This window comes from Protopterus annectens, chromosome 1.part1 (genome assembly GCF_019279795.1).
Source record: "Protopterus annectens isolate FY-2018-M chromosome 1.part1, PAN1.0, whole genome shotgun sequence".
Taxonomy (NCBI): domain Eukaryota; kingdom Metazoa; phylum Chordata; order Ceratodontiformes; family Protopteridae; genus Protopterus; species Protopterus annectens.
Window position 1 is genome coordinate 993353161 of NC_056726.1, and position 20167 is coordinate 993373327.

General features: G+C 39.9%; 1 protein-coding gene across 1 annotated transcript in view; it reads left to right on the top strand.

Moving 5' to 3' along the window:
• Positions 1–20167, top strand: part of TMC4 (transmembrane channel like 4) — a 666263-nt gene that overhangs the window by 160422 nt on the left and 485674 nt on the right. Inside the window, exon 4 of the mRNA XM_044087548.1 lies at positions 5904–6052. Coding sequence (XP_043943483.1) covers positions 5904–6052 — 149 coding nt within the window. The remainder of the gene's footprint in view (positions 1–5903; positions 6053–20167) is intronic.

A 20167-nucleotide genomic window follows, 5' to 3' on the forward strand; every position in this document is an offset into this window, starting at 1 on the left:
CTGAGATTTATACTAACTACACCACCTACTGTAAATAAATACTCATGTACTGCACTTTTGATTGCATTATCTCAACTGTGCATTTAATTGCTTCTTTAACTACTATGATTTTGTTTTGATTCTTTTGTCTGTTTTCCGATTCAAGAATTTCTTAAACTAGAAACTATACTTAATTACATCCTGCGATTTATACTAACTAAACCTCCTATTGTAAATATATACTCATGTACCACACTTTTGACTGTATTATCACTATTGTGAACTTAGATGCTTCTTTTGCTACTGTGATTTTGTTATGACTCGTTTGTTAACTTCGCGGTGGTGCAGCAGTTAGCATTGTTGCCTCACAGCAAGAGGTTCTCCTGTTCGATTCTCGGCTGAAGCACCTTCTGTGTGGAGTCTGCATGTCCTCCCCACGATCAAGTGATGTTAAAGACATGCAGGTAGGTGCGAGTGTGAATGGCCATGCCTTCATTGAAGTTTGGGTGTCGGGCTGCCAACTCATCACCGTAAAAGTCCACTGCCAATCATGAGCGGACTGGAGGTCCTCTGTGGCGACCCCTAACCGGGAGAAGCTGAAAGACTTTATGGAGCTTTTCTCCTTGGGCCTGTGCTGAAAAAGGGTTCACGCTCAGTCGGACAATCCCAGTTAACAAATGCCAAAATAAAAAATAAAGAGAAATAAATTTACAGCTCACTATTATAGCTTTGTTTAGCAACAAATGATCCTTTGTTCCATATGACTTTATTTTATCCCCTTTTTGTTCTGTTGCCATAGTGTTGTAATTATGTTGCAAATCTGTTTCAGATATAGGTTCATAGGTTCATAGGTTCATACTAGGCTATCTGCCCTAGGGCATTTATAAGCCTAGCCAGAATGTGTTTGGCTTTCGCCACCCATTTTAAATTTGTTTTGCTATGCCCTTTTTCGAGGTTAGTATACTGTGCCTCTGTCTAACAGTGACACAGAAGTGATACCCGGGGTAAACCTACGATCTCCCATCCACTCATCAAGATTCCTCTTGAAGAGAGTCAATGAGGGACTGCCTAACCTGGACTAGGATTTTATTCCAGAGTGAAGGGAGCCTCTGGGTTATGAATCTGTCCCTCCAGCATGTCCTATTTATTTCAGTGCTGAGGTTAATAGGTTCATAGGTTGGTACTAGGCTATCAGCCCTAGGGACTATGAAGGCCTAGCCATAACAATTCCCTGGCTATTTCTTCCCACACTATTTACTTCCCTGGACCCCTGTCTAGCAGGGCGACTGATGTGATCCCCGGGGTGAATTTCCTTTCTCCCATCCAATCTTCAAGGTTCCTTTTGAAGAGGACCAAAGAGGCACTCTGCTTGACATGTATGGGCAATCTATTCCAGAGTCTGGGGAGTCTCTGGGTCAGGAACCTATCCCTCCAGCATGTTTTGTTTATTGTGATGACAAGGTTTAGATCCCTGGAGCGTGTGGCTCTGAGGGATTGGGATTTCTTTAAGTGTAGCATGTCCAACAGCTCTGGGTTTGACATGGCCTTGTATGTTAAGCAAAGATCGCCTCTGAGTAGACGATATGCGACAGAGTATAGCTGGAGTTTTTTAAGGCGGTCAGCGTAGGGCATCTGCTTTAGGCCTGTGATTCTTTTAGTGAGATATTTCTGTGGCCTTTCCAGTTGTTGCAGATGACTTGAGAGGTACATACCAAACGGGGCATTGTATTCTATAATGGGTCTAATGAGGGATGAGTACAGTGGGACAATGACCTCCTTTTTTCTGGATGAAAAGCCCTTAGTGATGAGGTGTGCCACATAGAAGGATTTCCTGACTGTTGTGGCGATGTGGTTATCGAAGGTGAGACCACAGTCCACCTGTGCCCCTAAGTCTCTTATCAAACATTCGGTGTTTAGTGTACTGCCACCTATATGGTAATTCTTGGATACATGTTTTTTCCCAAAGGGGATAACTATACATTTCTTGGCATTGAGTTTGAGCCCATGGCTCTGGCACCAAGCATCTGTTTCTGTAAGGCCCTTTTGTAGAGTCTCTTGAGCACGTAGCTCGATGGGATTTGGATTTTTTAGGTGCAGCATGTCCATTAATTCAGGGTTGGACATGGCTTTATACATCAGGCACAGATCGCCTCTGAACAGGCAGTATGCCACTGAGTAGAGCTGAAGTTTCTTTAACCGGGCAGCATATGGCATCTGTTTGAGCCCTTTCATCCTCTTGGTGAGGTACTTTTGGGGTCTTTCCAGTTGCTGTAGGTGTCTGGTAAGGTACATCCCAAAAGGGGCATTGTACTCAATTATGGGCCTGATGAGGGATGAGTAAAGAGGCACGATGACCTCCCCTGATCTAGATGTGAATCCCTTCATGATTAGGTGGGCTATTTAAAATGTTTTTCTAACCACTTTGGCCACGTGGTTGTCAAATGAGAGATTGCTATCAACTTGGGTCCCCAGGTCCCTAATTACTTCTTCTGTACTTAATGGATTACCACCTATGTGGTAATTTGTGGGCACTTTATTTTTGCCAAAGGGGATGACTATACACTTTTTGGCATTTAGCTTGAGGCCATGGCTCTGGCACCAGTTGTCTGTTTCTATGAGGCCCTTTTGGAGGATGCTTGTGTCGGCTGGAGAGTCGATTATGGCGCCCAGTTTGCAGTCATCTGCGAACTTGGTCAGCCACAGTCCTTCCATGTTGGCCTGTACCTTCGAGAAATATATACCGAACAAGAGATGTCCCAGGACTGAGCCTTGTGGGACACCACTTGTAACTGGTTTGGAGTCTGACATGGCTCCAGCAATTCTAACCATGTGGGTTCTGTCCTTGAGCCAGTTTGCAATCCATCTAGTGACATAGGGGTTTATATTTAAGCTGGTGAGCTTATCTATAATGCCCGAGTGGGGTATTGTATCAAAGGCTTTTGCGAGGTCCAGGTAGGCTGTGTGGACCACCTTCCCCTCGTCAATGGCCTTGGTGACTGTTTCAAAGAAATCAACCAGGTTTAAGAGGCAGGATCTGCCCTTAACAAAGCCGAACTGGGTAGGATCCAGTGTCTGTAGGTCCCCAATATCTTTATTTATGAGGTCCATGATGATCCTTTCCATAGCTTTGCAGACCAAGCTAGTCAGGCTTATGGGGCGATAGTTTTCAGGATCCGTTGAGGCACCAGCTTTATGGAGAGGGACCACTGTTGCTGTACGCCACTCTTTGGGCACATATCCTGTAGTAAGGCTGAGATTGAACAGTAGTTTTATGTTTGGGTTTAGCTCTTCTTGGAGTTCATGTAGAACGCAGCCCGGGACACCGTCTGGTCCCATTGATGCTGTGTTTTTTGCTTTGGAGAGGGCAGCTCTTACCTGAGCATCTGAGATGTCAGGTGGGCAGCACTATATCAATAACACATACAGAATTTCTGTGCTATTGCTTACTTGTTGACATTGTACCTGTATTCCCAGAGCACCTTCGTCTATTAGGAACTGAAATTTCTGGATGGTAATTCTAAGGTAAGATGTATGGTGGCTGAAGGTCTTAGGAGATTTTATGTGGTGCACACCTTTACGTTTTTGTTTGGCCCTCTAGGCTTTTACATTAGATTATGTAGTTAATGTTTGTTTCAGTGCATTCTAGGTTTTCATGGTTTATATTAACTATTTGTCCAGCTCAGTAATGTTTACTTAACTAGGATCTATAAATGATCCCAAAAAGAAGGGTGTTTGATTAGATAAGGGAAGTATTGATATGGCTTTATGTTATCGTGGAATATACTGATAAATGTTTGAAGTCTGACCCCATGCATAAAATAAGAAAAAGGGAGGTTGATGATGATTAATGATGATGGTTGAAGTCTTGTATTGAATCAGAGCACATAATTGGGTTGTTTAGGTGACTGGAGAGGCCATTTTGCTGTATTTCATCTAATTTTATTTTTGTTTACCTGTTGGCCTAGATTCCTGTAGCCCAAGTGCTGTAGTTTGCATTTATTTGCAGTGACTGTCGAATGTCATCTTACAGTGCAGTTGATAAGCCTTTCAATTTTGTTTTTTCTTATTTTCCTCCAGTACTGCATTGTGTATCCTGAACATTTTTCATACTATTTTATTCCATAGCTGTTATTAATAAAAGGGATAGAGAATTCTCAGGCAGCTTCAAAATTTCCTGTATTTGCAGATGTTTGTCTCAGTGATGATATGTTATTGCATAGGACTACTCCCAGATGTCTTTGTCCCAGCCTATCCAAAAAAGAATCACTGTAAGATTTAGGAGCGCTGTTTCTTGGGGAAGAAGGCAGTTCCTGTTTATACTTAGTCCTCGGAGAGACAGAGACCTGCAGACAATTATGTATGCAGAGTGCTGGCTAGAGGAACTGAAATTATTGCTACTGCATCTGTAAACAAGTGTTTCAATACTTAATGCTGTAGGACTGCTGACCAAGGGTAACTGACCTCACAACTCAAACATTTCAAACCTACATCAGCAAGACCTTCGTTATCGTTAATAATCTTAATGATGTAGGAATGGAGTGGCCTTAGGTCAACTGGTGCCCTAGGCAAAAGGGCTCCACTGCGCCCCCTACCATAACACTCAGTGTCCCCATCCTGGTCTACCTGCACCAAATAAATACTGGAAAAGTGCCCCTACTAGAGCGGCGCCCTAGGCGGCCGCCTAGTTGGCCTATGCCTAAGGCCGGCTATGTGTAGGATTGCTGGCTGGATCTACTACATTCCAGACCACAGACAGCAGACATTTGACTAGCTACTAGTACAGGGCTGTTAACAGAGGTAGATGAGTTCACACAGCTGCTGCAATCCCAACCTCTGTCTACAAGTGTTTGGTAGTAATGCATGAATGATAGCCAAAGGCAGCTGAGTTTGCAGCTTTTATACTCCTGGTATACCTTTAGCAGATGTTATATTACAGCCTTATTATGTCTCTTGATTACTTCTGTTCCTTTAGTATTATACTATTTTATTTAATCTACCACTATTACATAAAATGTGTTGATTTGTTTATGCCTGTATACTGACATATGCATGTACCTTTTGTCTTTAGCCTAGGCCATGACTAAAGTAGGTCCTTTTTAGATCAGGTGATTATCCTAGTTAACATATAGTAAATAACATAAATAACTGGGTAATAGTGTCAGGAATACTGGCTATTGTGAGCTGAACACACACCTGCTGCATCCCAAACACATATTAGCAGAAGATTGCAGTATGTACAGTATGTAATGCTTTAGGAGTCTGCATATCCTCCCCGCGGTCAAGTGGGCGTTCGAAAGACATGCGTTGAATGGGCGTGCCTTCGTTGAAGGTTGGGAGTCGGGCTGGCGACTCGACACCATAAAAACTAACTGCCAATCATTAGCGGACCAGAGTTCCGCTGTGGCGACCCCTAACTGGGAAAAGCCAAAACACCAACAACAACATTGGACTACCTGAATGTATACCTTTTGCTGTCCCACTTTCTTTTAGCCAGGTCAACATTAACTAGAGATGTAGGAGTCCTTGTTTGGGCCACCTGCAGCTGACAATCTTGTACTAGTAGGTATAGGTAGTAATGAAGGGTAGGATTTAGTGGGGTAGCTGAATTTCCAGGTGAATCAGTCCAAGCACCTTTTAGCTTGGATTGCAGAGAACTCTTCCATAGAACTCGCTGCATATGACAGGAGCTGTAGTCCTGACTTCTCTCAGAGAACACCTGTTGCTAATTATATAAGACAGCTAGCTACTATTAGGGAAGCTCACAACAGCTCCAGCAGAGCATGCTACTTTTCTGTTACAGTGGAACACACAGGCACTCACTCCTATTTTGTCAGATAGAATCACTATAAATGTTTTGGTAGCCTGGATGCTGAATTCTCTGCAAATGAATTAGGTTTTGTTAATGTTGTACTTTGTTTTAACAGAATCCAACGGCAGCAGAAGGTGACAGTGCTTTCTAACTGGGAGATATGGAAAGTGAACCAAAGGAAGTCATGGAAACGATTCCAGCTGGAAGCCAGGAACATTTTGTCTCGCTTTGTGCTGTGGAGGGGCACACTCCATAAAATAGAAGGTACTAAGCTGTGCAAATCCTAAGGGAAGGTGGGATTGTTTGTGGATGCTATGTCATAGTGCTATCTTTCACATGGATCATGCTTGTTAAATGATTTATTGGCCTGAATTTAATAGTAAAGTCATGGGAATTCAGAAGATATGCTGCTAAAACACTGGTATGCCCTTAAGGGATTATTTGCATATATCCTATAGGCCTCCAACACAGAAAGTTTACAGAATTACACAGTGAAGACACTACCATAGCTGGGTCTTTCTCAGAGTTTTTACTGAATGTTAGACAGTTTCTATCCATAATCCAACTTTATTGCTTTAGTGCCTCACTCTGGAAGTATACATTTTAAAACTGTAGGCATTCACTTAATTATAGTTCACACCTCCATGGTGATCTTGTTAATCCCTTGCATTCAAATGCTTTCTGGCTTTGAGACAGTCACAGCATAGTCTACAGAGCTGCATTTTATCAGCTACACTTGCAGTATCCTTAGAATGTAGTGGAATTGCAAATGTAATTGGAGGTCTAATGGCCATATGGTCAATGATGGACAGGGTAAGTGTCACATATTCTACTGCACAGAATTTTTTCACCTCTAGCAGACATATAAAAAAACCCATGTTCATGTTGGTTTCTTAAACAGCCAGCAAAAAGATTTGTAACAGGAGATGAATGATCTGTGGTCCTCATATGGTGTGATGCACACTGATTTACATCCTATAAGAAAAGTTTACACTGGAAATCTAAGAGAAAAAAAACTTCGTCAGTCTCACAAGACTGGTTTGAGTGATATGTTCATTTCTTTAACTTTAGTAATTATACTAACATAGCCAGGCATGTTTTTCATGTCTTTAATGCTGTCCTTCACCAACATGCTTCCTCCTCCTCCTCCTCCTTCATTCACAAACCATTTGTCAAGCTGCAGCTATAGATGTTACACCCAGGGGATAAGTAAGACTACTTGCCCTCCCTACCTCAAGTCATCCACCTCACTGCTGTCTTGTGCTAGTCTGTTATAACTGTGGGCCTAGACACAAAGTATACAACTATTAGCTGAGTACGTCTGAAAGGATTTTGCATGTTGGGCCAAAGGGGAAAGTGGCATCAGATATACAATATAAAGCACAGGCTAACCTGGGAAATTCAGGAGACATAATGTAATAACGCGATGCTCACTGTGTCTCTCAGATCGGCCATCAGTTCATTTAAATTATCTGACCCCAAAAATAATTTAACTATTAATTCTAAAGGCATAAACAGGATTTGTCTCTGTGATTCTATTTCCACCTTTGTGTAGCTACAACATGCATTAGATTGCATACTGCATACTATTTTCTGTTTGTTTCATCTGTAAAGATTAAATTAATAACTTGTAAAGTATCTTACCTCACACAATGTTCTTTGGTTGCCTGACATCTGTGGGTAATACTGTGATGCCATTCCAGGTGTGCTGTTTTTGTTTTGGTGTGGGACTGTGGACAGGAATGGCCTTTGGTCAACTGGTGCCTTAGGCAAAAGGTCTCCACAGCACCCCTGCTACCACCACCTGGTGCCCCTATCCTGGTCTAGCTACAGCATTCAGATTACTGGAAAAGCACCCCTGCTACAGCGGCACGCTAGGCTGCTGCCTAGTTGGCCTATGCCTAAGGCCGGCTATGACTGTGGGGAAGAGTAGCATTATCAAACACAACATAAAATAAACATTTCTGTCCACCTCTTTTTGATGCTGTTACTGCTTTTTGCTTCCCCTTTGTTGTTGTCTCTGCTGTTTAACTGTGCTCAACCTTTCTAACCCTCACTCTTTTCTAGTCTTTCCTTACTCAAAAATTATGCTGAATATTTTTTTTTATTAACAAAAAGCCTGTTTAACTCTTTTATGGTATAGGTTAGGTTAGTACAAGAGAGGTTCATAGGTTAGTACTAGGCTAACTGCCCTTGTGAGCCATTGTAAGCCGGTCAATTATCCCTTGTGAGACTCAAACCCTGCACCTTGTGTTTGTAAGGCAAACACCTTAACCATTAGGCCACCATCCCAACCCAAGTATATAAGTTTACTTATGTAAAGCAAAAGCTCTCAGCTGAATTCTTTATAAATAAAAGTTTCTCCACACTCACTTTCAAGTGTATTTGTTACTCCACCATGTCGAGTGGCTTTTATTTCTTGCTTGTTCTTTATTTCACGATTTTCTTGTTCCTGAACCAGAACAACTGTCATGAAATGCAGTATATGATGATACTAATTCAGGAAGCAGAAAACATGCTTCTGAGTGAAGTAACATTTTACATTTATTTATTAATTTATGCACTTGCTGCAACTGTGGATGCCATAAATGGCACCAGAATCTCTGCACAAGCAGGGCAGCACTTTTTTTAATGGGATCTTTGGACATGACCTTTAAAGGAAATGCCTTGGGAAACCATCTGGCAGCTGGATTCATGACCAGACCTTTTGTAAAAGCTATGGAAGTCTGTTCTATTCATAGAAATGCATTAGGTGGCTGGTCATTAGTCCACAGTGTGATCATCAGATAACTAGGGTGTGTAGACAATTAGAAAAATATCCAGGAATTGAAGATTCATAAATCATAAATTAACTGATATATATAGATCCTACTTATTGGCACGTGGGGCATTCTAGTTCTGTGTTTGTCTAAAGGAATCCATATTGGAGTTCAAAAGAAAAGATCCTTAAAATATCTTAGTCAGTTTATTTTAAGATGGCATAATGAGATGTGTTACCAAATGCTAGAAAGTTGATCATACATTAAAGTGAGGCCCACTGTCTTGAATTGTCCCATCCTGTAGTTCTTATTATGCCTACAAAAAGTATAACCTGTGCGTGCATCATAGACTCACATTATATGCACTAACTGTATCTGTGCATCTCATGTTCTGATGCACATTCATTGAACCAGTGCCATAGCAAGGGTGGAACAAGCAGAGCACCTGCCCCAGATACCATATTGTAAGGAACACTGAATATTTGACAGCTTACATATTGTCAATTAAGTGACTGCTTTCACAATCGCTTAATATGCAGCTTGGAAACTCTGTCAAACTGGCTTGTTTTTTAAAGGTAAGTTAAGCTACTTTTAAAAAATAAACAGAACTAGACAGTTTGAAAGCTGTCTATAAATGACACCTTGCAAGGTAACACATTTTTCTTTTTAAATATTTGGCAAAGGAGGGGTGACTTAACAAGTGTGTGTGTGTGTGTGTGTGTGTGTGTGTGTGTGTGTGTGTGTGTGTGTGTGTTGCCCCAGGGTACTGACTTCCCTTGCTATAGCAATAAACTGCAGTTACCTATGCCATCTCCAGGTGCACAGACATGATACAGTCATTTGTGCCATCTCCAGGTGCACAGACGTGATACCGTCATTTGTGCCATCTCCAGGTGCACAGACATGATACCGTCATTTGTGCCATCTCCAGGTGCACAGACATGATAGCATCATTAGTACCATCTCCAGGCACAGACATGATACCGTCATTTGTGCCATCTCCAGGTGCACAGACACGATATTGTCATTTGTGCCATTTCCAGGTGCACAGACATGATAGCATCATTAGTACCATCTCCAGGCACAGACATGATACCGGCAGTTGTGCCATCTCCAGCTCCATGTCCAACAAACCAACTCTCAACCCTTACCACACCTGCATGCCCATGCAAACATAACATGCTCACCTAGCTACCTACATGCAATGTATCATAGAACACTACACATTAAATATAATACACTATATCTCAAAAGAGTGTTACTTCTATACAGCAAATTCCCTAACCCAAGCTATCTTGTACAACTCCTCACAGTAAAGGACAGTGATATTCAACCTAACCCTGGCCCAACAGCAACCCCTATCTCTCTTCATAACCATAATCAATCAAGCAATTATCCCCTTACCAAACCTTCTAACTCTCTCCTACTAGCTCATCTTAATATATGTAGTATTAACAACAAAGTGACTCAACTCCATGCTCTCCTTTGATGTTATCTGCCTAACAGAAACATGGCTAAAACCTGTCATCAAAGATAATGAAATTATCCCACCTGGATATAATAACCTAAGAGTTGACAGAGTAGCTAAGAAAGGTGGTGGGGTTGCTATTCTATTTAAATCTGCCTTTCAATTAACAACATACAACTGTAATCTACCCCTAGATTCCAATACTGAGATTCTCATCTCTAAACTTGAACTTAACAATGCTAAATCAATCTATAGTATCTGTATGTATCTGCGCCCAAGTAATAACATAGCCACCATGGAAACTATCCTCTGCTGGCTATCCCAACACCTGCCTCAAGAAACCATAATCCTAGGGAATATAAATTTAGACTAGAGTTCCTATTGCAATAGTCTTCCTACCACCCACATAAACATATATGGTTTCTCTCAAACCATTACCTCCCCCACCAGAATAAATAAAGCTAACAAGAAAGCAAGCATGTTAGACTGGATTCTCACAAACAATCCTACTCACTACTATGATTCAGGAACCCTCCCTGATGATGTAAGTGACCACTCACTTACCTACATCACCAGACAAAAAGCCAACATCCCTACTCCAATCTCTATCAGACATATTAGATCCAAAAAGAAATTTAACCCTGATCTATTCCAAATGGAACTAAAAGCATGCAATTGGGTTCCCTTAAAACAACTTCCATTAGATGAAGCCGTTAATTTCTTTAATTCTACCTTCCTTGCCATTCTTAATCACCACGCTCCATCCAGATCTATTAGAATTAAGGCCAAGTCTGCCCCATGGCTTTCTTATGAAACCAAACACAAAATTCATCTCAGAAATAAACATTGGGCCAAATGGAGAATGACTAAAAACCCTGCTGACCAACAAACCTTTAGACAGATAAGAAATGACACTAAGAAGGCCATACTTTCTGATAAACAAAACTACTATTTACAATATCAACAACCTAATCACAACAACCCACAAAAATTCTGGGCTAGCATTAAGCAGTTACTCCACCCAGGTCAATCCACTACGCCAAACCCTCAAAATACAGACAGGAAAAATCCCATCCATACAGCTAATACCTTCAATACCTTCTTTACAGATGCTATCCAAACACTAGCTAGTCAACTATCACATAATACCTTCACACTACCTTCATACTCCTCTACCCCACCCCACACTTTTCATTTCAAGCCTGTCCCAACCACATTTATCCAAACCCTTTTGAATAAACTGAAACCATGCTCCCCTTCTGCAGACCTACTGCCTTCTGAATATCTAGAACTATCATCCAAGGCTGTTGCCTATCCTATTTCCATACTGATCAACGGAACTATTATTGAAGGTTACATTCCCACCTTATGGAAAGTCTCCCATATTATCCCCCTACATAAAGGTGGACATTCCACTGAGCTATCAAACTATCGCCCCATTGCCCTACTTTCGCCTTTAGCTAAAATTCTGGAAAAATGTATCCATAAGCAACTACTCCACCACTTAATCGAAAACAATTTACTTTCCAACTGTTAACATGGTTTCAGACCTTCACACAGTACTACCACTGCCCTCCTTTCCTTTACTGACTACATTAACAGGCACCAAAACCTGAATAATCTTTCTTCTGCTCTATTTATCGACCTGTCTAAAGCATTTCACATGGTAAATCACCAGATTCTCATTAACATACTAAAATCTCTGTCATTAGACCCACTTTCCATAAAATGGTTCCAATCCTACCTTGACAAACTACAGCAAGCAGTACTTTGGTATAACACTTTATCCACCCATCTACCCGTTACCTTAGGTGTCCCTCAGGGGTCCATACAAGGACCTCTTCTTTTCTCTATATTTATTAATGACCTTCATCTAGCTATCCCACAAGCCACTTGCATACAATATGCTGACGACTCCACACTATTATGCTCAGCTATATCCTCCCATGACCTTCACTCTCTCACCCAGAAGGTATTCAATATAGTTGAACAATGGTTCACTCAGCATTGCCTTCTTTTGAACCCAAAGAAAACCAAACTCCTCCTCTTCACTCCTACTCAAAAGTCCTCTCCTCTTCATTTCTCTGTGACATCCACCAATGGTACTATAATATCTCCAGACTCCACCACCAAACTACTAGGGGTCACCATTGACAATAATCTGAACTTCGACATCCACATCAACAATGCTATAAAGACTGTCAACAAAAGAATTGGCACTCTCTACTGGATTAAATGCTTCCTTTCCCCTACTGCTAAAACTACTATCGCTCACACTCATTTGATCTCTGCACTCCTTTATGCCTCACCCATTTTTACTAATCTCTCCAAGAATAATCTCAGCAAATTAGAAATGTCCTAAAACCCATTTCGAACCCACCATTGTATAAACTTAAACCAGCTAGGATGGTTAGAGCTCCAACACCTGATTAAATTTCACCAACTAACCATTGCCCACAACATTCTTTATAAACCTTCCAATACTCCAAGTTTAACTAGCCTCATCACCCCCTATAAAAATCTTAAGTCCTTACGCTCATCACACAAACTTCGTTGCCAGGTGCACATACATGATACCATCATTTGTGCCATTTCCAGGTGCACAGACATGATAGCGTCATTTGTACCATCTCCAGGTACACAGACATGATACCAGCATTTGCCATCTCCAAGTGCAAAGACATGAAACTGGCATTTGTGCCATTTCCAGGTGCACAGACATGACAGGTGAATTTGGGAAGGGCATGGTTAGTTCCTTCCACTCTGCTGGAAGCAGATCAGCCACAAAGTAGTAACTGATTAGCCAGCTACTCTTTAAAGAGCTTATTAAGCATGTATAAAATCAAGGAACTTCAATTACTAATGGGCTAAGCACTTCATGAAAGTAGTATTTGCAAAAGTGGCATTGTGCTTATAATTGTTTACAGAAAAACAGTACTTAGAATGCTAAAAATATTAAAAAGTAGCCAATAAAATAGCTGACATATAATTCTCTAGTAAATACCAAAAGCAATACAGTTACAACAGATTTACCTTGTAAGTACTATTATGAAACAATATCATATATTAACAGTTTTGTAGCCTTTTGTATATTGATAATGCAAACATTTATAGTAGAAAGTCATGTAGGAAGCAATTACCTGAGATGTATAGCTAAATATGAGCTCAGAAAAATTCAAAAACGTGATACCGTTAGTAATAATAGGAGACTCAGCTATGGAATGTCCTCATATTTTGTCTGTGCTCAGTGATGTAAATGCTGTATAGAAAGGCAGAGGAACGCCTCTCAACCTCTAAGTGTAAGAAATCTGGACAATGTCAAAAATAAGGGTGATGCGGAGCAAAAGCCCCAAATCAGGGACCGGTTTTACATATTGCTCTTAGAAGCTTAGAGAAGTGCTTACATGAAAGGTTTTGTATTAGCATGCATTTTTCTGAAGGATATGAAGTCTGAAACTTTATATGTCATTATTTAGTAACTCAAATCTTTAATGATCTGGTAGAAAAACGCAAATTTTATGAGGAGCACACCAAAGTCTGAGGCAAAAATCTGCACATTTCATTGAATATTTGAACAGTTGAAAGGTATGGGCAAAGGTAATGGCTGTGTTTCAAAGTGCAACTGACAGTAGACAAGTATTTGTTGTCCAACAAAGTATCCAGTAAAACTGAAATATCTAGAAATAATTTGCCCATGCACTGACAAGCACAGATGAATCCAGGTATTTGAACCAAATAGCTAGTTTGTGTTAGCACAACCACCTGGAAACTCAGCCAAGCTGATGCAAACATATGGTGTTATCTTCAAACAGATAGATACTTGAGATGCTCAGTAACTTCCGGATGGATCTCCTGTATAAACCACAGATCAGAGGAGTGCTTTTTAGTCTTCCTAACCAAACTGTACTTTTTAATCAGGTTAGTAATTTTGTTTACATTCTGAGACAACAAGGTACACTGTCTGAGGCCTGTATGCTTCCCCCTACACTGCACCTTCACTACCAAATATCATCTGCTGAAGTGCCCTTCCTTCCTCAGTCATGCTGTGTGTGAGCTCCTGCATTCTTAACATAAATTCTCATTCATCAGTGTCTGCAGGAAGTCACAGCATGGTCAGGTAAGGAAAGTGCAGTAAGGATAATGTCGCTCACTTGTCTCTAATACAAATAATAAGAAGGCTTGGGGTTTCATTTAGATGCTTTAATACACAGAAATACATCAGGATGGATAGCAACGTCTTTAAATACGAACAAACTAGTTAACAGACAGACGTTACATACATACATGTTTTATCCCAGCAGCTAGCTACAAAATGGCAGTCAGACGTGCACATGTTCAGTATTTATACACTTGTGCAAGCCCTTGGATAGCTTCTTAAAGGTATATACACATATATTGCTCTACATCCTCCCTCTTAGAAAGATTGCCCTTTATGCAAAACAACAGCAGATCTAGGCATGCATTACTATATACATCTGGAACAAAACACAATGTTCATGTCTAGTTGCTTCATATCTGCTACAGGGTTTAGAGATTCAACCATATCTTATAACATAACAGTTGGGACTAAATTTAGCAACAGGGACAGTCTGAGGTGCACAACCCGTATCAGGAACTTCTGGATTTGTCATAGGAATGGGAATGTCCTCTGGAACTTCCTCTGGAATTGGAACACCGGACAACTCACTCTGAGATAAAGAATCTTTCTCACAGGCTATCTGCTGTAGTATAGGTTCAGACACTGGTCTCAAATGTTTCTGATTCTGCCTGAAAATTGCTCTCTGCTCTGGACCAGTATTCTTCATGACACTAATCTGATCACAGCCTTTAGACGTTTGCATCCTTACCACTTCTCCCTCTCGTAATGGATTGAGCAGTTTACTGGTTTTATCATAGTAGGACTTCTGGGATAGGCATTGTTTCAACAGATTGGCTTTTACTGATCTGTTGTTCTTGACACATTGAACCAACAATTAACTACTGATCAGTAATGTGGTTCGGGTTTGTCTCAACAGAAGTCTCTGAGCAGGTGAACCAAGATGTTTATCACAAGGAACATTTCTGAGATTCAAGAGATTCAGGAAAACATCATTATTATCTCGTTTCAATTTCTCAAGTAACTGTTTTGCACTTTACACTGCGCGTTCTGCCAAACCATTTGACTGCAGGTACCTGGAATACTTGTGACATGAGTCAAGTCCCATTCTTCAGCAAATCATTTGAACTGCTGGCTTGTAAATTGCCTGCCATTGTCAGAAATAACTTTGCGCAGACTACCATAGACTGCAAAATGATGCTTCATCTTAGTAATGACTGTACTGGATGCTAGATTAGGAAGCAAGTCACTCTTGAACCAATTGTTGTAAGAGTCTAACAGCACCAAATAATGTTGACCATTCCACTCGAAGATATCTGTGGCTACTGTCAACCAAGGTAATTCCGGAATCTGGTTGAGCTGAAGTGGATCCTTCTGTTGATGTGGCTTTATACTATTACACATGGTACAAGGCAATAGTGCTCTCCTAATGTCTTGCGACATAGAAGGCCAAAATACTAGTCGTCTCACCTTTCTTTTGGTAGATTTGATTTCTGGGTGACCATGATACAAGATAGTAATATACTCTGGTTGTAAGGACTTGAGAACAATTACTTTTGGCCCTTTCATAATGATACCTTTGTCAGCCAAAATCTCATCTCTGTATGGAAAATAAGTTTGCACTTCTTGAAGTAAACTAGATTGCTTTGGCCATCCTTGATTGATAAAGTGGTTGAGCCTCTGTAAAACTGGATCTGTAGCTGTGTGATCTCTCAGCTCATCAAGATGTGTAGAAGAAAAATTACTCACTTCCATGACTTCAAAATCATCTATTGAATGAGAACCTTGACTTTCGCTCTGTTCAGTGGTATTGCTTTGCGATCTGGATAATGTATCAGCAGGATAAAGAAGCTTGCCTTTCTTGTAGACAAGACTGAAGTTGTACTTTTGCAATCTCAGCATCGTATCTTGCAGTCTGGCTGGAGCTGAATGCATAGGCTTTCTCAATATAGTGACTAGAGGTCGGTGGTCTATTTCAGTCTGGATAGGTTTACCATAAACATAATCATGGAACTTCGAGCATGCAAACACAATTGCTAAAAGCTCTTTCTCTATCTCAGCATACTGCATTTCAGTTAGGGTTAGAGTTCTGGATGCACAGGCAAAAGGTTGACCCTCTTGAAGAATAACTGCACCAAGACCAAATTCTGAAGCATCACAGGAAAGTTGCCCCCAAACTAAAAGCCTACAATAAACCTGTATCGTGTCTCCTGAATGATTATTTCTGCAAGTATGGTCAGCTAACAGGGGACAAGATACAGATTTATTGTAGGCTTTTAGAGTTGGTATTAGAAAATAATTATTTCTTTTTCCATGACAAATATTATAGACAAAAGAGGGGAGTTGCTATGGGGGCAACTATTGCCCCAGTGTATGCAAATATTGTGCTTGGTTGGTGGGAAACAGAACTGCTACCTAACATGCAAGAATTGAAAAATATTCAGTTTTATAACAGGTTTGTTGACGATTTGTTATTTGCCTTGGAAGGACAAATTGATAATATTTTTTGAGACATTTGAATGAAACCTCAAGTTTTTTGTCTTTTACGTTAGGAGGTAGTGGACATGTTGTTAATTTTTTAGATGTACAACTGGTATGGGATCCTGTTAACAGGAGTTTTGAAAGTAACATCTATAGAAAAACTACTTTTTCTAACAGTTATTTACATTGCTTAAGTAATCACCCTTGGTACATGAAATGTAACATACCTAGAGGACAATATATTAGAGCTTCACGTACGATTAGTAATGACGAAGCATTTGAAAAGGAAGTTGAATTCATCAATTCGCTTTTCTTAGGTAGGGATTACCCATCAAGTCTATTAGATACGACAGCCAAAGAAATTCAGGGCAAGTGGGGTACCCTTTTTCCACCAATATTATTGTATGGCTTTGTAAATAAATCTAATAGACCTGTTCAGGTAGTCAACTGTAACATTCCCCTTTGTACTTTAGATGTGCCAGTAGATGCCCCTGGAATTAGGAATATTATTAGTAACAACTGGAGAATTATTAATAGACATAATTAATTAGGACAGATCTTAGGTAAGACTCCAAAATGTGTTACTACTAGGGATTATAGTTTAAAACAATTGTTAGAAAGCTCTGATACTAAAGTCCAGATGACTCTGACCAACAAAAGTACAGGACCTATAAATGTAACATGTGTTCCATTCATATGGATATTTTTGAGGGACTTTTTGTTATGTTGTCTCATTTGTCGTACAATTTAAATTTTACTTCTAGGTATAATTGTGAATCTACAGGTATGATATGCATTGCACTATGTTCAGGTTGTGACTCATTTTATGTAGGAATGACTACTAGAAGGTTACGTAACAGAATTAAAGAGCATTTGAATGCTATAAAAGGAAAAGATGGAAACAATGCCTTATATAAGCATTCCAAAGTCTGTAATAATTTTAAAACGTTTTGTTTTACTGTTTTGGAATAGGTTAGTGTTGATAAAAGAGGGGGGATTGTAAAAAAACAGGTGGAAACAAGAGATGTATTTTGGCAGATTAAACTTGGTGCTGACATTCCACCTGGGTTAAATGAACATATAAATATTAAGTGTTTTTAGAGAATAGAAAACTGAATGGTTATTTTTATATATTATGGTGTGGTTTTAATTAATTGTTTAAGTAGTCATTAATATTAGTTGTCTTTTGGAAGTGTATTTAAATGTACTGTTGAGTCTTTTTAGTGAATATTCTGACGAAGTTGTACGAAAGCGGATATTAAGATATACTACGCTAAAGCCTGCCTATGGTCTTCTTTGTGCACGTCATTTGTAAGCATATTTGTGTGTTTTTCTGTGAGCTCATATATCTGACAGATCTCAATGTCCTTATTCTAAGTTAAATCACTGTCACAAAGCAAAATCTTTCTCACGGCATCATCTTTTATACCACACACAAGTCTGTCTTTTATCAACTCATCCCTTAAATCACCACATCTGCACGTTTTAGCTTTATTAATCAGGTCAGTTATATATGCTGCAAAAGTTTCACCAGGCTTTTGATCCCTTGTAAAAAAATAAGTGGTTTTCCATTGTAACATCTGTCTGGGGGTTACACATTTCTCTAAATTTATGTTTTAAGCACTCTGGGTCCTCCCTTGACTCAGCCGGTACAACAATATGATGGTTTTCCCCGTCTCCAGCATAGACAGTTGGTGCATGCACAAATGAACATTCTCTTTCTATAGCTTCTTACCCAGCTAAATTAAGTAGAATAAATGCCTTTGTATGATCATCTTTATCAGAAAATGCAGCCTGTATGAAAATATCATACTCTTGCTCAAACACTCTGCATTTCTCAGCAATATTATGATCAAACACAAGTGCACTGGGTTTTCAAAATCCATCTGTCATGCCCACAAAGCATACACAAACACACTAAAAATATGGGCCCTTGTAGTCATGTATGAAAAAACTGTTCTTATAACAACATTCAAATGCACAATAAACTCTTCAAAATACTTTGTGAAATATGCCTTGCAAGGGCTGTACTTTGCAAAATATGCCTTACTGCAACACTGCACAAACATTGTTTTCTCCAAACCTCTTTTAGCATCATGCCCTTTTCTGGTGCCTGTCCTTTTAGATATAATGCTTCTAACACCATGTCACTCGTTCGTCTCTAATACAAATAATAAGAAGGCTTGGAGTTTTGTTTAGATGCTTTAATACATAGAAACACATCAGGATGGATAGTTTAAGTACAAATGAACTAGTTAATGGACAGATCTTACATATATACATAAAGTGCATGTTGACATCTCAGCAGATAACTACTAAGGGACTGCTGTCCCTTTCCTAACTGAAGAGACTCATAACTGAGTAGAGCTATGGTCTTCCTGTTTTCCTAACCACTGACCCTTCAAATCATGCACTATGTATTATAAAAGAGAGTAGGCTACTAATAGATTACAGTGCAACAACAATCAGGAAAGTAGCACTAAATTAAAAAGTACCGCCTAGAGCAAACCTATAAATTCGACTGTTCTCAGTGTTCTTGAGTCTTACTGTTACCTTAAGAGGTGTACTGTATACAGTTCCTTTGCAGGACTTCGAGAAACAGTATGATTTACTAGTTGTGTGATAAGGGGACTTGCTTTAACAAATGTCTTGCCTGTATGCATGCGTGGAGCTGCTGTGTGTGCATCTATATTACATAATCAAACTTTTAAAAGTTCGAACGTCATATGGTTGACACCATATGATTGAACTTTTAAAAGTTCGAAAATGTAATAAAAAAAAAAAACAAAGAAAAAACCTACCTGAACGGTTTAAGCAGGGTGGGAACCCCGTGCACCCCCCGCTCTTTAAATATACCAACTCCGAGATCACACTACAATGCAGAAAAGGGAACTCTTCTCATTCTGCACTGTACAGAGATCTCCATTGAAACGTTCAAACTTTTAAAAGTTCAATCATATGGTGTCGAACATATGATGTTCAAACTTTTAGGAGTTCGACAACATGATATAGACCCGGTGTGTATTTTGTTTGTTGGACTGTGCTTTGATAAAAGCTGTCCCCATTCAGACATTAATTTTACTGATAATCCTACTACATCTAAAAACAACCTTAAGGTTATGCTGCGAAATGCTAAGAGTCTTAACATGAAAGTAAACTCACTGGAAGCAGTCGTCACCTTGGAAGACTTAGACATTTGTGCAGTCACAGAGACCTGGTTCAAGGCTGTGGAGAGCACCTCAACCATACCAGGCTGTACCTCCTTCCACACATTCAGACCACAAACTGAAGGTGTGAAAATGAAAGGAGGCAGTGTATCGATATTCATTAAAGATAAATACACCTCCAGATTGGTTAAAAAGTATGATTCCCTGCAATTCAGGTGCAATTAACTGTTGGTAAGACACCTATTCAAGTCATTACCAACTACAGGAATCCCTCCATGAATCTGGACATGCACTCTGCCTATTTGGGTCTAGTTAAGTCTGTCAAGATACATCGAACAACCTGGTTTTGGGCGACTTTAACCATCTATCCATTGACTGGGTAAATTACTTGTGCTCTAACTCACTTGC